At 35.7% G+C, this 23,012-nt stretch overlaps 1 protein-coding gene and 1 non-coding gene across 2 annotated transcripts; both read right to left on the reverse strand.

The window, feature by feature from the left end:
• Positions 1 to 3,762: 3,762 nt before the first annotated feature.
• LOC146914390 (uncharacterized) lies at positions 3,763 to 22,273 on the reverse strand. Its single transcript, XM_085721056.1, has 2 exons — positions 22,203 to 22,273; positions 3,763 to 4,348 (listed from the first exon to the last, which is right to left on the reverse strand). The coding sequence occupies exons 1-2, from the start codon at positions 22,271 to 22,273 to the stop codon at positions 3,763 to 3,765; spliced, it is 657 nt and encodes a 218-aa protein (XP_085577182.1).
• Positions 9,662 to 9,769, reverse strand: LOC146914391 (small nucleolar RNA R71). The gene has a single exon (XR_015017144.1). It is a non-coding gene; the product is annotated as a small nucleolar RNA R71 (small nucleolar RNA).
• Positions 22,274 to 23,012: the final 739 nt, after the last annotated feature.

Raw genomic sequence — 23,012 nt, forward strand, 5'->3', positions numbered from 1 at the left:
AGCAAAATATATTATTATTTTTTTGTTTGGTTAAAGCCTTGCAATGTAACAAAAAAAATAGAAATAATCACATTCAATTCGACCAATCAAATGCAAGCTCATATCTTAACTATTAAGCAATATATAATAATATTTTTTTTTTGTTTTGAAAAAGTTTATTATCAATATGTTTGTAGTGGTCTTCTAGGCACACCTTGTGCTTGGGAGTTGCTACTATTTTTGTTATATAATTCCATTTTGGCTTCTTCAAAAAAAAATGTTTGTAGTCGAAAATAGAAAATCAATAGGTCATAATGTTTTTTTTTTTTGTTCGGATCGCAAAGAAAGTTGCTCAATAGGTTGTTTAGTTTAGAAAGTTTTAATCTGATTTTAATACCAATAAATTCCAATAACCTGTATTTATTTGGGCAAATAAAAAAGCTACAAATCCATGTTTATGTGATTTTATGTGAATGCATGTCAAATTGAGAGGCAAGATCATTATATAGGGCAATTTGTGATCCCTATTTAGAATTTCGCCAGGTTGGTTCGTTAATAAGCGATCCCTTCTCGCTACTGCATTCGAAAAAAAATCATGTTTACCATTTTATAATGCAAACAAAAGCTGAAAAATATCATGTTTACCATTTTATAATGCAAACAAATGCTAAAAAAAAAATCAATAGGACTATTATATTTTCGATATTCTTTAATGATATATTTTTAATTCCAATTACATACCTCCAATTCCAATTATTTTCATGTCCTAAAATAAAGTATACGTTTTTTTTTCCTTCCTACAATAAATATTGAATAATTCAATGGAATTCATAAAAAAAAAATGGTGGATCACGGTCACTATACTTGGCACGGGGATTATTATGATTTAACAATTATATTATGAGAAAAACAATTAAAGTAGAATTCATTAATAAAATCGTTTTTTTAACCATTAATAAAATCTATATAATATGCGATGTCATTTTTTTAGACCAATTATATTATATCATATTATATCAAATGGGACCGTGATAATACCATTAATATTATGGAACAACATTAATATGGAATTTTTTGTCAAAAAAAAAACATTAATATGGAATTTCATTAATAACATCCATATATCATATTATACCATTAATAAAATCTTGCTAGCAAATGCTTGAGAATAGAAGAAGAATAGAGCGCCACATGTCGTTATTTGAAAGAAAATTTAAAACCTTGAAATTAAGTGACACTTGTCATGAAAAGAAGAGAAGAAGCCATGAAACAGGTCGTAAATTTATATTATATAGATTTTACTACACAATCGCTATGTGACTTACATTTGAAATTGTCCGCAGTCACTCATATGCCCCTCTGAGAGGATACCGTTATGATGGAATTTATAGAATTGAAAAATGTTGGCAAGTAGAAGGACAACAGGTAAATAGGTATGAGAAATATTTTGACGACTTAGTATAATGTTTTCCAACACACATAATATATTTTTTTTGGATAGATTTTAAAACACTATTTTCTATTAGTTGAAGTTTAAATATATTCTACTAAATTATTTATATTTCATATAAATTTAATGGGTACAATATAAATTTGATTAATTATGAATCTGATCAATCACATTTTCCATGACCAGGGGTTCTTAGTTTGCCGTTTTCTGTTTGTTAGATGTGACAATGAGGGTGCCCCTTGGACTTGGAAAATAAGGTAAAAAACATTCTTTAGTTCTATAGCATATATTACAATTACATTCTTATGTATTAACAATTTTAACATTGTGTTTTCTTTCTTTCAAGAAAGAAATTTAACATTGTATTTTACTAAATGATAAATGGAACACAATGATGTTCGTGGGGACATGCCAAGACCCTTGCCAGTCGTTCCTGAACTTGAAAAGGCTATTGTTGTTTATGAAAGGACTGAAACTCCATTTTGGGATTTTGATGTGAGTGAACTCTTTTTGATTTGATGTGAGTGAACTCACATCAAAATCCCAAAATGGAGTTTCAGTCCTTTCATAAACAATAGTAGCCTTTTCAAGTTCAGCAACGACTAGCAAGGGTCTTCGTATGTCCCCACGAACATCACTGTGTTCCATTTATCATTTAGTAAAATACGATGTTAAATTTCTTTGTTGAAAGAAAAAAAAAACACAATGTTAAAATTGTTAACATATAAGAATGTAATTGTAATATATGCTATAGAACTAAAAAAAAATTATCTTATTTTCCAAGTCCAAGGGGCACCCTCATTGTCACATCTAACAAACTGAAAACGGAAAACTAAGAACCCCTGGTCATGCAAAATGTGATTGATCATATTCATAATTAATCAAATTTATACAGTACCCATTAAATTTATATGAAGTATATGTAATTTAGTAGAATATATTTAAACTTCAACTAATAGAAAATAGTGTGTTAAAATCTATCCAAAAAAAATATAATGTGTGTTTTTTTTTTTTTGAAGAAAACATATAATGTATGTTGGAAAACATTATACTAAGTCGTCAAAATATTTCTCATATCTATTTACCTGTTGTCCTGCTACTTGCAAACATTTTTCAATTCTATAAATTCCATCATAACGGGATCCTCTCTGAGGGGCATATGAGGATCTCCTATCCTAGCTAGCTCGAGTTTTCGTATGCATATCTACATACAAAAAAATACATAGATATAAGAACAATATTGTATACAAAATATGAAAACTCAAAAGAAAGTTCATAAAGAATTACTCAAATCACTGGTTGGTTTTAGACCTGATGCGATGATAACAAAAGCCAACAAGAATGCCATAGTTGTTAGAGAATATTTTCTTGACGTATCCATCTTCTTCAAAGAATTTGTTCTATACATGCATGTTTATATAGGCCTTGAGCCCACCTTGAATATTATTTATGTCTGTTTATGAAAAATTATAAACTTCTTTATTTGACAATTATTGTTGACTAGACTTTTTAAGTATATAGAAAAAATATAAACTTTATAGAATAATAATTTTTGTATTATATATAAATTTAATATAGTTGACTAGACTTTAAGGAATATATATTACTCCATATATATAACATTGTACTTTTGGTGACAATACTTGGGAAAGGGCGGTTGCGCTTCAACCATTCCCTTATATTTTCTTCCTTTAATAAAAAAAAAAAAAAATCCCCTATATTTTCTATTGAGGAACAGGACGGTTGGTAGCATTTTACGACTCATAGGACAGTATGAATAAAAAAAGTTTCTTTATATAATACATCATAAACTTTGAGACATGCATTAGTAATGACGGTTGACATCCCGTTATATATGTTGACACCAATAATACGATGCTAGTAAACTCAAGTTATTAGAAGTATAAGATTTATTCTTCAAAATAAAAATGAAAATAGAAGTATAAAATTTAAACAATTGACAACAAAAACAATATAATTTTGACAACAAAAACAATATAATTTTAATTTGTCATCATATTTGCAATAAACTAGCCTTTTTTTATCACTAATCTCACCATTGTTTAATTTTCTTGAATAATTCGCATATGAAAAATGCCTAAAATATTAGTCATTAGGGAAATAAAAATTCATTTATCTAGTATGCCCCTTTTCAAATAAAATATCCTTTGACGCGTTATCAAGACTTTCCCAATTTCTTGAATCATAAATATCAGAATGAGGAATTTCTTGTTGACAATCATCACCAAGAATTTCAATATTAGATGCATTTTTTTTTTTGGTTACAAGGCAAATTAAGAAACAACAGAAAGAAAAAGAAACAGGAAAAGAAACTAGAGCCTAACAAAAACAGTTCCTATCTCGTCCATCCTGAGCAGAGGGAGTAACAACTCTGGAGGAGCAGAATGAATGGTGAAAACAACATCATTCGAAGCTCCAAGTTTGGCCGTGAAGTCTGCGCACTGGTTTCCTTCTCTAAGCGAATGCTGAAGAGTGAAGTTTCTAGCGTTCATAAGGTCTTTGATGTTTTGAATTAAAGCCGCATAGACGTGGTACTGATTGATATCTTCGTTAACGAGCTTGACAGTGAGAAGCGAGTCTGAATAGCAGGCCATGTGATCATAATTTAAGCTGATGGCCAATTTTAAGCCTTGATGAAGCGTTGTAAGTTCCGCAAACAGAATGTCTTGAGAGTTGTTAATGAAACGTGAAAAACCTGTTATGTAGGTGCCAGAATGGTTACGGAAAACACTGCCAAAACCTGTTCGAATAGGGTCTCCAAAGCAGCTGCCATCGACGTTCAAAATAGTACCCACATGATTGTTGTTATTCCAACGAAGAAGTCTGACAGAGGGAGGAGCACTAACAGAGTTCAGAAAGCAAGAGTTGATGTCCTCTGCAGACCTGATGATGTTTAGGCTGACGCAAAACACAGACCAGGGTTCATTATTAAAACACTTTTTATTGCGGTTTCTCCAAATCCACCACAAGCCAGCCAGAAACGTTGTCGAACGGGAGCAGTTTGCTCCCTCTTTAATCCACTCAATCGCCGAAAGGTAGGAGAAGAAAGTCTGTGACGAAAACCCAACTTTCCGCCAAATACAGCTGGAAAAACGACAGTCCCGAACGCAGTGGAGGAAGTATTCGTCTTGCTCACCGCATCTGGAGCAGGTAGCAGAAGTAATAATATTCCTATGGCTCAACAAGCCTAAAGTGGGGACTGCATTATGGCAAGCTAGCCACACTAACAGTTTGATTTTTTCAGCCACTTTTAGTTTCCAAATCCAGGACCATGAAACATTTGCAAGGCTGTCCGCTTCATGATGGGAAATTAACCAGTTGTTACCGCTTTTTGTGGAGTATACCCCAGATTTATTATGAGGCCAGATGTGTGCATCTTCAATCAAAGCATTAAAGGTTAAATGAATATTGTTGATAGCTGTTGATAAATCTGTGGGGAGGATAGTGTAAAGAGCCTAAGTGTGGAGACCTTCATTTGTGATAATATCCTTTATAGTGAGGTGAATGTCATGAATATCCACATAGGGGACTTGAGTGCCTAGAATTCGAAGAGGACTCTAGTTACTATACCAGAAGGAGGAATTGCCCGAGCCTGCTATCCAATTATAACCATTTTTTAGGACATTTTTAGCTCTGATTATAGATGACCAGGTTGGGGAACAATTTCAGTGTGCTGTTGCATTGAAAATAAAATTAGGCCCACTTGAATAATTGCTAGAAAGAATATTCACCCACAATTTGTCAGTTTTTTGCACCATGTTCCAAACAAGCTTCCCTAGGAGGCAAGTGTTTGCTTCTCTAGCTGCTCTAATGCCAAGACCCCCCATCTGCTTTGGGCTTGCGACTTTTTTCCAATTCACTAAATGGACACCTCTATTATTATTGCCTCGCCAAATAAAATTGCGAGTGGTTTGATCGATGCTCTCGCAAATATTTTGAGGGAGCCAATTAAGTTGCATGTAGTACGTAGGAATTGAAGATAAGACTGAAGAAGCAAGAGTCAGTCTACCTGCTTTGTTGAGGAGTCTGCTCTTCCATGAAGCCAACCTTTTTTGCATTTTATCTATGATGAACAAGAAATCACTTCTCTTTGGCCGCCCCTTAAGGATTGGAAAGCCTAGATAATTATCAAGCTAAGAAGTGTTGCGGATACCGGAGATGGATGTAAGCTTGTGGATTTTTGCTTGAGGAGTACCTGAAGAAAAAAAAAAGCTCTAGATTTGGAGAGATTTATCTTTAAACCAGATGCCTTGCTGAACTCATCAAATAACTGAGATACAAATCTGAACTGCGAATTTTTTGCCTTAATAAAGAGAAGCACGTCATCCGCAAATAGGAGGTGAGAAAGTTGAGGGCCTGTGTTGTTGATTTGAATAGGCTCCCAATTTCTTCGATTCAGATGGCAATAGAGAGTTTCTCCATACACAAGATGAAGAGATACGGCGAGAGCGGATCACCTTGACGAAGGCCGTGAGTAGGCTTAAAATGCGGCAGCTTGTTACCATTTCATAAAACTGAGAAAGTGGGTGATGAAACACAGTGCATGATAAGCTTCATGGTAATGTCAGGGAAGCCGAAATTATTAAGACAATTTTGGAGGAACACCCAGTTAACGTCGAAGGCTTTTTCCAAATCCAGTTTGAAAGCCACATAACCTTTTTTCTTTTTGGATTTTCTCATGAAATAAACAATTTCCTGCAAAACAATTGAATTGTCAGTGGTGCCCCTACCATGCAGGAAACTGCTTTGATAGGGGCCAATAATAACATTAAGAATCGGTCTGAGACGGTGAACCAAGACTTTGGTGATAAGTTTATACACTATGTTGCACAGGCTGATGGGTCTAAAATCTTTGAAAGTGTTGGGTGGGTCAATTTTCGGTATGAGTGCAATGAGGGTGTCTAAGATTCCAGGGTCAAAAGCACCTGTTTGAAAAGCTGACTGTGTTGGAACAAAATGTGTTTAACAATAAACCTTGAGAGTTTTGATGATAACAAGGTATTAAAAATTGTCAATTGGACTAGCTAATATTTGTTCAAGTGTACAGGACCATATAAAAAAAATTACATCTTAAAATAGGTTCTAGATGAACAAAAGAGAGCTAAGAAATCAACAAAAAGGAAGCTTAAAGTGTCTGAAGAGAAGTGCTCCTGAAGTCAAAAGTGTTCCTGAAGACAAAGTGCTCCTGAAGTGATGATGTCATCAGAAGCAGAAGTTCATCAGAAGCAAGATTATCATAAGCAACCTCATCAGAAGCTGAAAATCACCAGAAGCTAAAGATCATCAGAAGATGCAAGACTTAAAGTTTTCAAAAGCTGTGAAGACTTCTAAGCATTGCAGAAAGGATTTGAAGGCATTGGATGCATATCTTCAAAAAGCATTGACAAAGTACAATTGTACGAAGTGTACAACCACTACCTCCACTACTCTGCAGTGTCCCTGCTACAAGACAAGAAAACAGCTCTGAAATACAGCTCTGCCTGCAACGATGTTCCTTCATAATAGGAATGGATTTCAAATTGATCTTTCATAGGACAACAACCATATCAGGCAAAAGATTATTGGTGATTGATCATAGCTTCAAACGATTCTTTTTGATGTGCTGGCAATTTCACAACGTCTCTTTCACACCTCTATATAAAGAAGTGAAGACTCAGAGATTGGTAATGCTGAACACAAGACTCAACAACATTTTACAAGTGCCAAAACTCAGCTGATATTGTTCTGCATTCAATGTTCACTTAGAATTTCTGTTTTCATGTTCATATCTTAGAAATTCTAGAGTCTTAAAGAGTCTGTATCTGATTTGTATTGTGAGCACCTCTGATTGTATATCAAGTGTTCAGCCTCAAACATTTTTCTTTGTAATCTTGTTTGATTAGAAGTCTCTTGCAGTTGTGCTTGAGCAATAGAAGTCTCTTGATTGTGTTCAGGAGCATAGGAAGTCTCTTGCAGTTGTGCTTGAGCAGTTTGAAGTCTCTTGCTAGTTTAGCTGTGAGCAGTTCTAATCAGATATTACATTTTAGCGAACTCTCCTTGGAAGTGCAAGGGGGACATGACTACTTCTGGTTTGTGGAAGGAACCTGTATAATTGCTTTGGGTCTTTCTTCTTTCTCTCTCTCTATTTTTATCCGCTGCATATTAGTTCTGAACTTCACTTCAGAAGCAGTTCTCACTTTGCTTCTGATTAGTGTTTTCAGCTTAGGAGAAAACGAAGAAAAAGCTAACACAATTCAACCCCCCTTCTTGTGTTTTTCTCACCTTCAATTGGTATCAGAGCATTGGTCTGTTGTCTTAACACTTAACAGTGTAACAGAAAAAGATATGAGAAAAACATGTCTGGTGAATCCTTGATGAGTCATAGATAGTATTATTTATTGCCTTATTTAGTTTAGTTTTATTTTAGATTTGATTTTATTTTATTACATTTTATTTTAGTTTAGAATATTTTACTTCAAATTGTCTTTTATTTTATTTTAGGAATAAATATATGGTGGAAGGTGCCTTGGAGCAAAAGAAAGAGGACTAGAGCAAAATACAGCGCAAGAATACGAAGATACGGGGCAAAAATATATTCCCCCAACTCAGAAGCTTGGCACGGCCCGTGCCAACATGTGGCACGGCCGTGCCCGTCCCAGAAACCACTTTTGCTGCTTTTTCTTCAAGGCCAAGTTACCCTGTTGCGGCTTTACCGTTTTATCCTTTTAGTTGCTTAGTTTCTAAGTCAATTGTAAAGCTATAAATAGAGTAGCTCTCCACCATAAACAATCATGCCTTACTTTGTTTATTTCAATTGCTATTTTAATAAAAGTCTTTATTTTTCCTTTTACTTTCTTTGCAATTTATTTTACCGTATTTCTCTCTTCTTCCTCCATGTCTACGATGAACATGAGTGAGTAGACTTCTTAGTCTTAGGATTGTTGGGGAGTCTAATGACTCAATCCTAAACAAAACATGTCTAAACCCTAATTTCTATGTAACCCTAATTTCTAATCTAGATTCACCGTCTTAACGTGGATTAACAATTATCAAACTGTGGAAGCGAAAGCGGAGGGTTTGATAATCGTTAATCCATCATCCCAAACATCAATTCATAAAGCGAGAGCGGAGTCTTGATGTTGGAACAAGTGAATCTAGACAATAATTGCAAAACAGTGAAATAGTCTTTGCAATTATTGAGACAAAGAGTAGTTTCAATCCTCTATGCATCTTCTAGTAATCATGTCAGTGAAATAGGCTTGGTTGCTAGAAGTAAACTCTCACCGGACTTTCATCGGAAAGGTGAGGGGCTAAGGGAAACCGGTCTTTAGAAATTAGTGTGTAAATCATGAAATTAGATGTTTAGGTTTTGTCTAGTGAAGGATTAGTTATTAAGATGAACCAATGATCCTAAGGCCCTTTATTATTATTATTTTTACCTTCAGCAATCAAACTCTCCCTTATCAACTTTCTCTCCTCTAATCATTCATTAAAAGTTAATTAAGTTGAACAACTCCCTAGCGGAACGATACTCTACTTACTACTATTACTTCGATAGGCCGTGCACTTGCGGTTTGGCTCTATCAAGTTTTTGGTGCCGTTGCCGGGGAGTTGTTGAAATTTGATTAACTTTTTAATAGTGATTAGACTATAAAAAAAAAAAAAAATCTTTTTCGTTGTTTTATTTTATTGTTTCTATATTTCTTTCTAAAAAAAAAAAAAAATCTTTATTTGATTCTATTTTATTTTATTTACTTCATATAAAAAAAAAATCTTTCTCTTTATTTTATTTTATTTTATATATAATAAAAAAAAAAATCTTTTTCTATTTCTTCTTTTGCCTTTAACTTCTTGGGAAGATAATAACGATATGGCTAAGGAATGCACTCTCATAGAGTATGCAATCCCATCTTCAAATGAGTCATACGATGCTATTGTGTACCCAACGGTTGATGATAATTTTGAAATAGAACCTGAACTTATTGAGTTAGTTCAGCAAAATCAATTTTTCGGATCAACCACTGAGGATCCGAATTTTCATATTTCAACCTTTTTAAGACTCAGTGGAACCGTGAATGCAAACCAAGAGGTCGTAAGGCTGCACTACTTTCCTTTTTCCTTAGGGGGAAGAGCTAGTGCTTGGTTTAATTCATTAAAGCTTGGTTCTATCACTTCATGGCAACAAATGAGGCAAACTTTTCTTGCCCAATTCTTTCCTCATTCTAAAATTGTTCACTTAAGAAAACAAATCATACAATTCACTCAAAAAGATGGAGAATCTCTTTACGATGCGTGGGAACGTTTCAAAGAAATGCTTAGACTTTGTCCCCATCATGGTTTAGAGAATTGGCTTATTATTCACACTTTTTATAATGGCCTTTTATATCCCACAAAAATTTATGTTGATGCAGCTGCAGGTGGAGCTCTGATGAACAAAACATACACATAAGCATATGCTTTGATCGAGGACATGGCACAAAACCACTATCAGTGGACCTACGGAAGGGACACCACTAATGTTGCTCCTTCACCCTCTCAGAAAGAGGTAGGTATGTATGAAAATTCTTCCCTTGATCATCTAGCTGCTAAAGTTGACGCACTCACACAAAAATTTGATAAAATAAATACTAGTGCTGTCACACCTCCCCCTGTATCACCTCTTTGTGAAGTTTGTGGTGTATTTGGCCATATTGGCATTGATTGCCAACTAGGTAGTGTTGTTAGAAGTCTTGAGCAAGTAAACTATGCTCAATATAATCAAGGGTTTAAAAATAACCAAATTTTTTTTCAAACCCCTCAAAATCTTTTTGGACAAGAAACAACACCACTCAGTTATGCAAACAACCAAATAGTCCCTCAAAAATCCAGCTTGGAACTTTTTTTAGAAAATTTTCTTATAAATCAATCTGAGCAGCTCCAAGAGTTTAAAAACCAAACTGAATTTTTGAAGGACTCTCTTGCCAAACATACATTGAACGTAGACTCCATAGTTACTCACAGTAAGATGATAGAGACTCAGACTTCCCAAGTACCCCAACAGCTGGCTACTCCCTCTCAAACCTCCGAAGTCCTTCTAAGCCAAATCGAAACCAACCCCAAAGACCATATACGTGCTATTATTTTTAGGGATGGTAACCAATTAGAGGACCCCGTTGTGAAAATTAAGAACAATGAACGAGAGATAGGAAGTGATAAGCCTCAAAGTGAGAAAGCTATAGGAGAGAATGACAAGCCATTTGTTTCACCATCTCATGAGCCTAAAATTCCTTTAACACAAGAGTTTGCTAAATCCAAGTTAGATGAGCAGTTTAGAAATTTTATTGAAATACTTCCAAACAAATTGCCACCTAAACTTAAGGATCCAGAGAGATTTTCCATACCTTGTGTCATAGGATATAAAACATTTGAGAAAGCCATGTGTGATTTGGGAGAGCATGTTAGTTTGTTGCCATTATCCCTTTCTGAGAGATTGGGTATAGGATAGATAAACCACCTTCTAACCGTCAAGCTAGTGACTCTAAACAAGCGCTTCGTGGGAGGCAACCCATGATTTTTATTGCTTTTATTTTTGTTTGTTTTGTGTTATTTTAATTTATTTTGTAGGTATTTGTCCAAATATGATACAAAAAAGTGAAAGAAAGTTGAAGCCATTGACCTGAAACAAAAAAAAAAAAAAATTGAAAAAAAAAAAAAAATTCTTTTTTTTTTTGAAAAAAAAAAAAAAAAATTGTGTCTTAGGTCCAGAGGCTAGGCACGGCCCGTGCCTAAGGTGGCACGGCCGTGCCCAAGAAAAAAAAAAAAAAACTTTTTTTTAAAGAAAAAAAAAAAAAAAAATTATTTTTTTCCTCATTCAAAATAACCTCTTTCATCCTTTATCCATAACCCTCTAAACTAAATTCATACACCATTAAACCATAACCCAAAAACCAAACCTTCTTCACCAATCTCCATCATTCAACTCTTAAACTTCACTTAAACCACAACCCCATCACTAAACCAACCCTTCCCAACCAAAACATTGCCTAACCCTAACCTTCACCCAAAATCCACACCAAGTCAAGTTAAGGTCAATGGCATCAATGAAGAAAGGTAAGGAGATTGAAGACTGCGGAAGTGGTGCAAGAAGCAATCAACAACCTGCAATCATAGGATCAAATTCAAGGATCCCGAGCAAAGAAATAGGTATAAATCTCTAATCTCTAGAACTATCTCTACTTGCAGGTACCTTGATGTTAATGCTATGGATAGACTAGGAATAGAGGATAATGTGATTAGGCTGTTGAATAACACAACCCTATGCTTAGGTACCTTGAAAGATTTATGGCTTGCACCGTATAGAGTAGGAAAGAGGTAGGGAATGATGAGAGTTGTTTATGTTGTGGGCTATGCTTTATAACCATCATATTAACATTTGCTATTATTTGCTTGATTATCTTGTTTCAATTGTTAAAAAGAAACCGGATGATAAGGGTGATATAATGGTAGGTGGAATCATCACTTTTCTTGCTAGGAAGTTTGGGGTGAGTGTGAATCAAGGGATCAAGAGGATAGAGGGAAACTTTTGGCTAGACTTATATACTATCACTACTTTGTCCTTAGAACCCATGAACCTACTCACAATTACCAATATGAATGGAGAATTATTAGAGCTTATCATTCTACCTAATCCGGACATAACTAATCCGGAGGTGGTGGAAAATTTGTTTTATGTTGGCACTAACCCACAGGTACATAATGATGGTGATGATGATGGTAATCAAGAAGGAGGTAGGTGCAAACTTGCACCATGAGCAAGAAGCCGGTGGAAGCTATAATGAAGAACGGTGGGCATGGATGCAAACCAAGGTTCACAAAATAAGCACCGAGAAACAAAGACAAGGTGTTGAAATGGCCGGGCTAAGAAACAATGTCCTAAGGGGCAATCGAATAAATGAAGAAAATAATCAAATGCTACGGAACATGATACAACACATTCTCCTCCATGGTCTACTTTATAAAATTGTGAGCTTTCTTCTTCCTTTACTCTCTCTTCTTCCTCCTCTTCTTCTACTTCTTCTTCTACTTCTTCTTCTTCTTCTTCTTCTTCTTCTATTCTTCTTCTTTTATTTTTCTTTTTGAATCATTGAGGACAATGCTTCTCCTAAGTGTGGGGGGGCCTAATAAAGTGTCTAGAGTCGTAGTGTTCCAAACTCCCTTGAACTTTATTCTTTTGTTTTGTTTTTATAGCAAGAGGCATGACTAGTAGCTTGTTTTTAATGTAAAAATTGGCATGAAATTTTTTGTTTTGTCTCTTCTTTAAAAGGTTGCTTCTTGTACATAAAAGTAGTTTCTTGTGTTTCTTATGTTCTTGCTATACCCATATCATGTTTTATTGTGAAATTCTCCAATGAGAAAAGCACCCGGTTGCAATCCTTGAGTAAATGTATGAATAGGTATTTTAAGGAACACGTTCTAGCTTTAGTGTTAACTTAGACCCTTTAAAGTCTTAAGAGTAAAAGTAGTATAAGTTTGTGTGGGAAATTTAATCAAATTGTTCTTAATTGTTATATTCTTCTTAATTTGTTAATGTTAAATGGGGCGGGAGAATGGCACCAACATATGGGGGAAAGGACAATTACATCCTAACTTCCTAATTGTGGTGGTGACTCCCTAATTTGAACTTAAAGTGAAACTAATTCATCAATGCTAGGGGGAAAGGACAATTACATCCGAGAAGACTTCCTACGCGGAGATGAAACAAATAATAATTTTGCAGCACTGCTTAGGGTGATTTTGAATCTAGGGGAAAGGACAATTACATCCGAGAAGACTTCCTACGAGGATAGATAGCCCCTAAGCATCTGCAGCCCCTTGTGCTTAATTGTTAAACCTAATCTAATTTTAACTCAAATTCCCATCACTCTTATATGAAATGAAGAAAGGACTTTTCTCGGTTACTTTAGCACTAAGGATAGAACCTATTCCTCATAATATCTGTCTTATACAGGAGCAAGAAAAGGGTTGGACTGCACACACACACTCACTTGAGACTTGATGTTGGGTAGAATAGGTTCATAAGAAGTGTTTGAAGTTGTAATTAGTGTACTTGAAGCAAAGCCTTTCTTTTGAGACATTTGTTCTTAATATTGCCATAATCAATCTTTTGTTGCTGCTATGTTTGTTGCCTTTTGCTTGAGGACAAGCAAAGATTCAAGTGTGGGGGAGTTTGATGAGTCATAGATAGTATTATTTATTGCCTTATTTAGTTTAGTTTTATTTTAGATTTGATTTTATTTTATTACATTTTATTTTAGTTTAGAATATTTTACTTCAAATTGTCTTTTATTTTATTTTAGGAATAAATATATGGTGGAAGGTGCCTTGGAGCAAAAGAAAGAGGACTGGAGCAAAATACAGCGCAAGAATACGAAGATACAGGGCAAAAATATATTCCCCCAACTCAGAAGCTTGGCACGGCCCGTGCCAACATGTGGCACGGCTGTGCCCGTCCCAGAAACCACTTTTGCTGCTTTTTCTTCAAGGCCAAGTTACCCTGTTGCGGCTTTACCGTTTTATCCTTTTAGTTGCTTAGTTTCTAAGTCAATTGTAAAGCTATAAATAGAGTAGCTCTCCACCATAAACAATCATGCCTTACTTTGTTTATTTCAATTGCTATTTTAATAAAAGTCTTTATTTTTCCTTTTACTTTCTTTGCAATTTATTTTACCGTATTTCTCTCTTCTTCCTCCATGTCTACGATGAACATGAGTGAGTAGACTTCTTAGTCTTAGGATTGTTGGGGAGTCTAATGACTCAATCCTAAACAAAACATGTCTAAACCCTAATTTCTATGTAACCCTAATTTCTAATCTAGATTCACCGTCTTAACGTGGATTAACAATTATCAAACTGTGGAAGCGAAAGCGGAGGGTTTGATAATCGTTAATCCATCATCCCAAACATCAATTCATAAAGCGAGAGCGGAGTCTTGATGTTGGAACAAGTGAATCTAGACAATAATTGCAAAACAGTGAAATAGTCTTTGCAATTATTGAGACAAAGAGTAGTTTCAATCCTCTATGCATCTTCTAGTAATCATGTCAGTGAAATAGGCTTGGTTGCTAGAAGTAAACTCTCACCGGACTTTCATCGGAAAGGTGAGGGGCTAAGGGAAACCGGTCTTTAGAAATTAGTGTGTAAATCATGAAATTAGATGTTTAGGTTTTGTCTAGTGAAGGATTAGTTATTAAGATGAACCAATGATCCTAAGGCCCTTTATTATTATTATTTTTACCTTCAGCAATCAAACTCTCCCTTATCAACTTTCTCTCCTCTAATCATTCATTAAAAGTTAATTAAGTTGAACAACTCCCTAGCGGAACGATACTCTACTTACTACTATTACTTCGATAGGCCGTACACTTGCGGTTTGGCTCTATCAATCCTCCAATGCTGGACCTATGCACAACAATTCTGTTCCATTTGACTATGGTGACAACAAGAAATCTAAATTTGGAAATATTCCTAAGTTTAATGGAGATCCTGAAGAATTTTCTTGGTGGAAAACCAACTTACAGCTATGTCATGGGTTTAGATGAAGAACAATGGGACATACTTGAAGATTATGTTGGTGACTTGGTTCTTGATGAAGACGAAGCTGCAGTTGACAGAAAGAAACACACTCCTGCTCTGAAGAAACTCTACAAGAAGCATCATATTATCAGAGGAACACTTGTCACTGCTATACCTAAAGCAGAGTATATGAAGATGAGTGACAAATCCACTGCTAAAGCTATGTTTGCCTCTCTCTGTTCTAACTATGAAGGCAGCAAGAAAGTCAAAGAAGCAAAAGCTCTTTTGCTTGTACATCAGTATGAGTTGTTCAAGATGAATGATGATGAAATTATTGAGGAGATGTACTCAAGGTTTCAAACCTTAGTCTCTGGACTACAAATACTGAAGAAGAGTTATGTTGCTTTTGATCATGTCAGCAAGATACTAAGAAGCATGCCTGCTAGATGGAGACCAAAGGTTACTGCTATTGAGGAAGATAAAGATTTAAACACTTTAAGTGTTGAAGATCTTGTCAGCTCTCTCAAAGTTCGTGAGATTAGTCTTAATGAACATGAGCCAGCTAAGAAGAGTAAATCTATTGCTCTACCATCTAAAGGGAAGTCATCAAAAGCTCTGAAGGTTGTTGAATCTGAAGAAGAGTCATCTGATGAATACTCTAGTGAAGATCCTGCAGAGAAGATGGCTATGCTTTCCAACAAGCTTGAGTATCTGGCAAGAAAGAACGGGAAGTTTCTGAGTAAGAGCAGTGGTAGCAAGAGTTCCAAGAAAGAAGATCAGAAGGGATGCTTTAACTGTAAGAAGTCTGGACACTTCATTGCTGATTGCCCTGATCTTCAGAAGGAGAAATCAAAGGACAAGTCAAAGAAATCAAGCTTCAACACAAGGAAATTCAGAAAGCAGATTAAGAAGAGTTTAATGGAAACCTTGGAACATTTGGATAGTAAATCTGGGTCTGAAAAGGAAGAAGCTGATGAAGATGCTAAAGTAGTTGTTGGGTTAGTGGCTACTGAGACTTCAGAAGTAGATCCTGATTCAGATTCTGAAGATGAAAATGAGGTATATTCTAAAATTCCCAAAGAAGAACTTATTGAGTCTCTTAAAGAACTCCTTACACATTTTGAGCTTAGAACCAATGAGTTGAATGATTTAAAAGAAAAATATGTTGTGTTGATGAAACAACAAGAATCAACTCTATTGGATCTGAAAGCTTCTAAAGAAGGACTTAGAGGCTTTGACTTCATTTGTAAAACTTATGTAGATAAGCTCAAGTATCTTTGTCAGAAGCTACAAGAAAAGTGTAATGGAAAGTCTTTAAGCAAGCATGAGATAGCCCTTGAAGATTTCATTATATCTGGTATTGACAGAAGCAAAGTTGCTTCAATGATTTACAGCATTTACAGAAACAATGGTAAAAGGATTGGATTTTTAGGAGGGAAACCTAATGAAATCAGTCTCAAAGCTTGTTGTGAATGCATGAAGGAAGGATTGAAAACCTTCTTTGTACCTGAAGGTACTAAGTTGGAAACTATTGTTCAATTAGAACCTGAAGCTTCCAGCTCTAAGGCTAAGATTACTTCAAAGCCAAAGAACTCTAAGTCAAAGGCAATGATAAACTCTGACACTAAGACTTCAAAGATCAGGATTCTAAAGAGATCAGAATGTGTTCCTCAGAGTCTATTGAAACATGAATATGAGGTCCTGAAGTCTAAGTTTCAGAAGAACACAGTTACTGCTTCTGAAGTACCAAAACCAAAGGTTGTTAAACCTAAGGTAATGGTTAACCAGAAGCTATCAAACTTACAGCACAAGGTACAAGAAGTGAAGAGTAAAACTTCTAGTACTAACCTGAAAGGTCCCATAAAATAATGGGTACCTAAATCTGAAAATGTCAATACTGCAGATATGTCTAAGAGAAAAGGAAAAGCAAAAATCATGGTACCTAAACAGCGGTTGCTCAAGGCATATAACAGGAGAGAAGTCTATGTTCCTCACCCTCCCTATGAAAGAAGGAGGAAGTGTGAAGTTTGGAGGCAACCAGTCTGGCAAGATCATTGGTACGGGACCTATTGGTAACTCCTCTATCTCAATCAATAATGTGTGGTTGGTAGAAGGTCTTGAACATAACCTATTTAGCATTAGTCAATTTTGTGACAATGATTATGATGTGATGTTTGAAAATACCAACTGCACTGTAATCAACAAAGAAAACAAATCCATAGTATTCAAGGGAAAGAGGATGGAGAATGTCTATATAATTAACTTCTCTGAACTGGTTGACTAGAAGGTAATTTGTCTTCTGTTAGTGAATGATAAGAAATGGATGTGGCACAGAAGGTTGGGACATGCTAACTGGAGACTAATCTCTAAGCTTAGTAAGTTACAACTTGTCAAAGGCCTTCCAGACATTGACTATCATTCAGATGCACTCTGTGGTGCATGCCAGAAGGGAAAAATTGTACAATCATCTTTTAAAACAAAATATATTGTTTCAACCTCCAGACCCTTTAGAATTACCCCATATTGATCTATTTGGACCAGTTAGCACTGCATCCTTATGTGGATGTAAATATGGATTGTTTATTGTTGATGATTACATCAGATGGACTTGGGTAAAATTCTTGAAAAGTTAGGATAATGCTTATGATGTATTCAGTAACTACTGCACTCAAATACAGTCTGAAAAAGAAATGAAAATTTTGAAAGTTAGAAGTGATCATGGTGGAGAATTTGAAAATGAGCCATTTGAAAATTTTTTGTGAAAAACTTGGAATTATCCATGAATTCTCTTCTCCTAGAACTCCACAACAAAATAAGGTTGTAGAAAGAAAGAATAGAACCTTACAAGAAATGGCTAGAACCATGATTCATGAAAACAATTTGGCTAAACATTTCTGGGCAGAAGCATTGAATACAGCATGTTATGTCCAAAATAGAATCTATATCAGACCTATCTTGGAGAAAACAACATATGAACTCTTTAAGGGAAGAAGATCCAATAACAAGGGAGGAAAACAGCATATGAACTCTTTAAGGGGAGAAAACAGCATATGTTACTTTCATCAATTTGAATGTACATGTTACATTCTAAATAACAAGCTCTACCTAAAAAATTTGATGCCAAGGCCCAAAGAGGAATCTTTTTAGGTTACTCTGAAAGGTCAAAGGCATACAGAGTGTATAATTCAGAAACACTGTGTTGAAGAATCAATGCACGTTAAATTTTATGACAAAGAGCCTGAAAGTAAAACTCCGGAGCAAGATGAAAATTTTGCAGAGATACAGGTTCCTGAAGATACTCCAGAACCTGATCAGATAGCTGAATCTGAAGACAGTCCAGAAGTTGAACCCACCTCAGAAGCACAAGATAAAGTTGCTTCTGATGAAGCTCAAGATGGCTCTCAGCAAGCTATTCAATCCAAGAACACATTCAAGCACAAGTCTTCACATCCTGAGGATCTAATCATTAGAAACAAAGATAGTCCTAGAAGAACAAGATCATATTTCAGAAAAGAAAAGTCTATGATAGGACTGTTATCAGTGATTGAACCTGCTACAGTTGATGAAGCACTTTCAGATGATGGATGGATACTAGCTATGCAGGAAGAGCGTAATCAATTTCAAAGGAATGATGTGTGGGATCTGGTACCCAAACCTCAGCATAAGAACATTATTGGAACAAAATGGGTATTCAGAAACAAGTTGAATGAACAAGGTGAAGTAACCAGAAACAAAGCAAGACTTGTTTCACAAGGTTACAGTCAACAAGAAGGCATTGATTATACTGAAACATTAGCTCTAGTTGCAAGATTGGAAGCAATCAGGTTACTTTTTTCCTAAGTAGTTAATCATGGCATAATATTATATCAAATGGATGTCAAGAGTGCATTTTTAAATGGAGTCATTGAAAAAGAAGTGTTTGTCAAGCAACCTCCTGATTTTGAGGATCTTAAACATCCTGACCATGTTTACAAACTTAAGAAATCACTATATGGCTTGAAACAAGCTCTTAGAGCTTGGTATGATAGACTAAGTAATTTCTTGATCAAAAATGATTTTAAAAGTGGCCAAGTTGACACAACACTCTTCAGAAGGACTCTTAAGAAAGACATTCTTGTTGTGCAAATATATGTTGATGATATAATATTTGGTTCTACTAATGCATCTCTTTGCAAGGGATTTTCTAAGTTAATGCAGGATGAATTTGAAATGAGTATGATGGGAGAACTGAAGTTCTTCCTTGGAATTCAAATCAATCAAAGCAAAGATAGAGTATATGTTCATCAAACAAAGTATACTAAGGCACTTCTGAAGAAGTTCAAGCTTGAAGATTGTAAAGTGATGAACTGTAACACCCATACCAGACGTATCTAGAAAGGCTGGCACATGCGTTAATATTAGTACAGGATACATTAAAATATACAACATAAAATTTTCCCGAATGAATAATATTTACATCAAGTCACGTTCGTATAAATCATAATACAATACATTCATCCGTACATAAAAATTACATCCTTAATGTTCATATCGCCCTGCAGCTTTACGAACGAACCCTTGAAGTAAGTCCCATCCGGCTCCGATTATGCATAAACATCCTGCCTATCTGAAACAAATAAGGATTGGGATGAGACATAATGTCTCAGTGAGTTCCCCTAAATCCTAGGCTATAGGCAACCTCGAGGGGAAACCTACGGTCACCACGTGTCTACATTACAACCTGACGGTTGATTATACGTGTGTGGGGACTTGCATACTAGACGGTCGTGCATACTAGAGCCGTCATAGTCTTATCTTAACTTGTTATAGGCTTCACTTCCTATACGTGTCATGGCGGTCGAGGGGAACCTAGAACCGCGTTGCCAAGAATACACTCTATGTATCGAGGCCTAACATAACATAATCATGGCACGATTCTAAACCGGACGATTAGGGGAAACCTAAGATCGTCTTCGGTAACATGTTCTTACTTGTTCTATTCCATGCCTTAAGCTTGTCATATAGCATCTAGTGCTCTTGTTCTTAAACATAAACGTGCATGGATTCTTACATGATCATAATCATAGTCGTGCATAGAATCATAACCATAACATACATAAACGTACATAAGTTCATTCACTAGGTTAGCGTTGAACAAACAATATTATCTTGATTCATTTTACGGATAATCCCGGGTGGAGTAACCCCGAGAACAATCCCATACATGACCGATGTACGTACATCGGACTCCCTCGGTGTCGTGCGGGTCCCTTGCGGCTTAAACCGTTCCCCTTAGGTCGAGAACCTCCCGTATCCCCCTAGCGTGGATAACAAGAGACACGAACACCTACATCTTGTTTACTCGGTGACATGCGGGTCCCTTATGGCTTGAATCGTTCTCATCATGAGAACCCCTTGTATCCCCCTGATGTGGATAGCAAGAGACATGCCACCTACACTTATTAAGTCATAGTCTTGTCGTATACATAAGTTAAACATGTACATACTTGATTGTTTACCTCGGAACCTTAATCGAACCGATTAGTGGTAAACTCTTACTTGTTCTAGCTTATACGTTCTTATTCTTAGTGGAGAGATTGACTAATCAATCCATGGCTTAATGTGCTAACTAAACATACATGATCATATGCGAAGAGATTACACTTCGCGTCTTAACATTCTAGGGGTACTTGCTAAACTTGCTAGTTCTCGACAACTAGTCGAGGCTCTAGTTCATTCCCTTACTTAAAGATTATCTTGCTACCCAAATCAAACATCATACTCTCGCTTACCATGCTTTACCATATTTGCCAAATACTTGTTTCATTTATAAGGAAGTCTCCTTTTAAAACTTTAACAATTAGGATCTTGGTTGAGGGGTTTATTTCTCTTAAAAAGACTGCACAAGAAAAACCGCTCGCGAAACACCAGAATCACCCGAAACGAACAAACAATGGGTCTCCCCACTGTCAGCTCGCCATGGCGAGTGATTATGTGTGGGAGGCGAGTACCTGCTTGCCTTGGCGAGTAGGAGGCGAGTGGATACCCCCATTCGACCTTCTGGCTCGCCTTGCGAGCTATTTGCTCGCCGTGGCGAGCTGTGACAGTCCAGCAACTTCAAAATTGATATTTTTGACTTTAAAACCTCAAACCAAGCATCACCAAGTGCTATATGACCCTTAGGATCATTAGAAACCTATAAAAAAAGTCATGGAACAAGTACATACAAGTATAGCAAGCATGGCAAGAAAAGGGGCAACTAAACATATACTTAAAACCCTAGAAATTATCATATGATTCATGTTAATTAACAAGGCTTAAACATAATCCCAAAGGGAGGGAAACTAACTAAGGAACTCACATAAATAAGGCTGCACAAGACTCCCAAGCTCAAGCTACCAAAACCCTAGCTCTTGGTTAATTGCTTTCCTTGATTATAACTTTCAAACTTGCTATTCTTTCTTGCAATCCAAGTACCATAGTTCTTGATTATGTAGAAACCCTAGCTTGAACCATCTTCCAACTTACCAACAAACAAGCCCTAACTCTATCCTTCAAGGTAACTCCAAAGCTTCCACCCATTCCATAGTTGTTTCTTGCTTACTTTTCAATCCCAAGCAAAAGACTCATCATAAAGCTTCTTGATCAAAACCAAACCTTAGTTCTTAAATCTTTCCTTGAGAATCTCTTGGTGAAGAGAAAGAGTAGTAATCACAATCCATGGCAAGTTTCCAATCACCTTAAAACCTTGAAGGAAGCTTGCATAACACATATCTTGATTTGGGAGAAGTTTTGAGAAAGATTGAGGAAGAGAAAGAGAGAAGGAGGGCGTGAGGGAGAAGAGAGAAGGGAGAGAAGTTCTCTAACTTCAACCCTAGAGAGAGAAAGAAAAGGGAAAAATGAGATATTTTGGCCACACTTCAAAATAAATATCCTTTAGTGTGAAATTACCATTATGCCCTTGCCTTTAAACGTGTTAAATCCGACTCTGATATTTATTACGTAATGAGCTGACATCATATAATAAATATTTTCCATTAAACTTATTGAACATAAACTTTAATCCTCTGACACGATCGACTGGTAATATACCGATACTGACAGGCGGGATATTACATTCTACCCCCCTTAAAAAAATTTCGTCCTCGAAATTTAGAGATCGACTACCAATCATCATGACAAAACTTATCATCTATGGTCCGAGTCAAGCATTTTTCCATTCATATATATCCGAAGGGTTTACCGCTTCATGTCCTCATCTGGTTCCTTAATCCACATATAACTAAACATAGCCTTCTTGATCTTAATTACCATTCTTATTGCACCCAAATTCATGGATGACTCGTATAACTTGTCGTAGAGAGGTGAAATTAATTACACCTATACATATAACATTCATCAAATCTTACCTCACATGGTACCCTACATACTCTCATGTGTCGCATCTTGTGAGATAATAACGATACTTATTCTTACATCTTGATTAAGAAATTTTTTCTAAACTTTGGTATTTGGGTCCTTGGAACGAATAATTGTATAACCTAAAAGAAAACATTACGAAATCATATTTTAAAATAATCATCGTTCCAAAGTCCCTTACTACCCGTTTTAACTTTAAAAGTTATAAATCATAATTCGAAATCTTCGTAGCAAGTATCGTGATCATTCAACAAGTTTGACATAGGAGAGTATGCACTTCCTCGTGCATAACTCATGGTTTATATCTCCATTCCATAATGAAATTCTTGAACTTCAAAAGTAACTTCTTTCTTATTCTTTCTTGTCTTACATACATATCTTGGAGACTCACATAAATGCATAACATATATCTTATAGGATCCTTGATCCTCATATCATTATCTCATTCTAAGAACAATAAACTTGAAGTTTCAAAACATCAAATCCGGTTGCGATCACATATTACCACCTTATTCTGCATAACATTTCTTCTTTAATACCGGTTCCACACTTTAATAATTCAATAGCTACTTTGAGTCACAAAAAGGAATTCTTCCGCTCTTACATGTATTCCTCTTGTCATAGCACATACTCT

This window comes from Medicago sativa, chromosome 6, assembly GCF_051527215.1.
Source record: "Medicago sativa cultivar Bolivia chromosome 6, Bolivia_mono, whole genome shotgun sequence".
NCBI classification, from domain to species: Eukaryota; Viridiplantae; Streptophyta; class Magnoliopsida; order Fabales; family Fabaceae; genus Medicago; species Medicago sativa.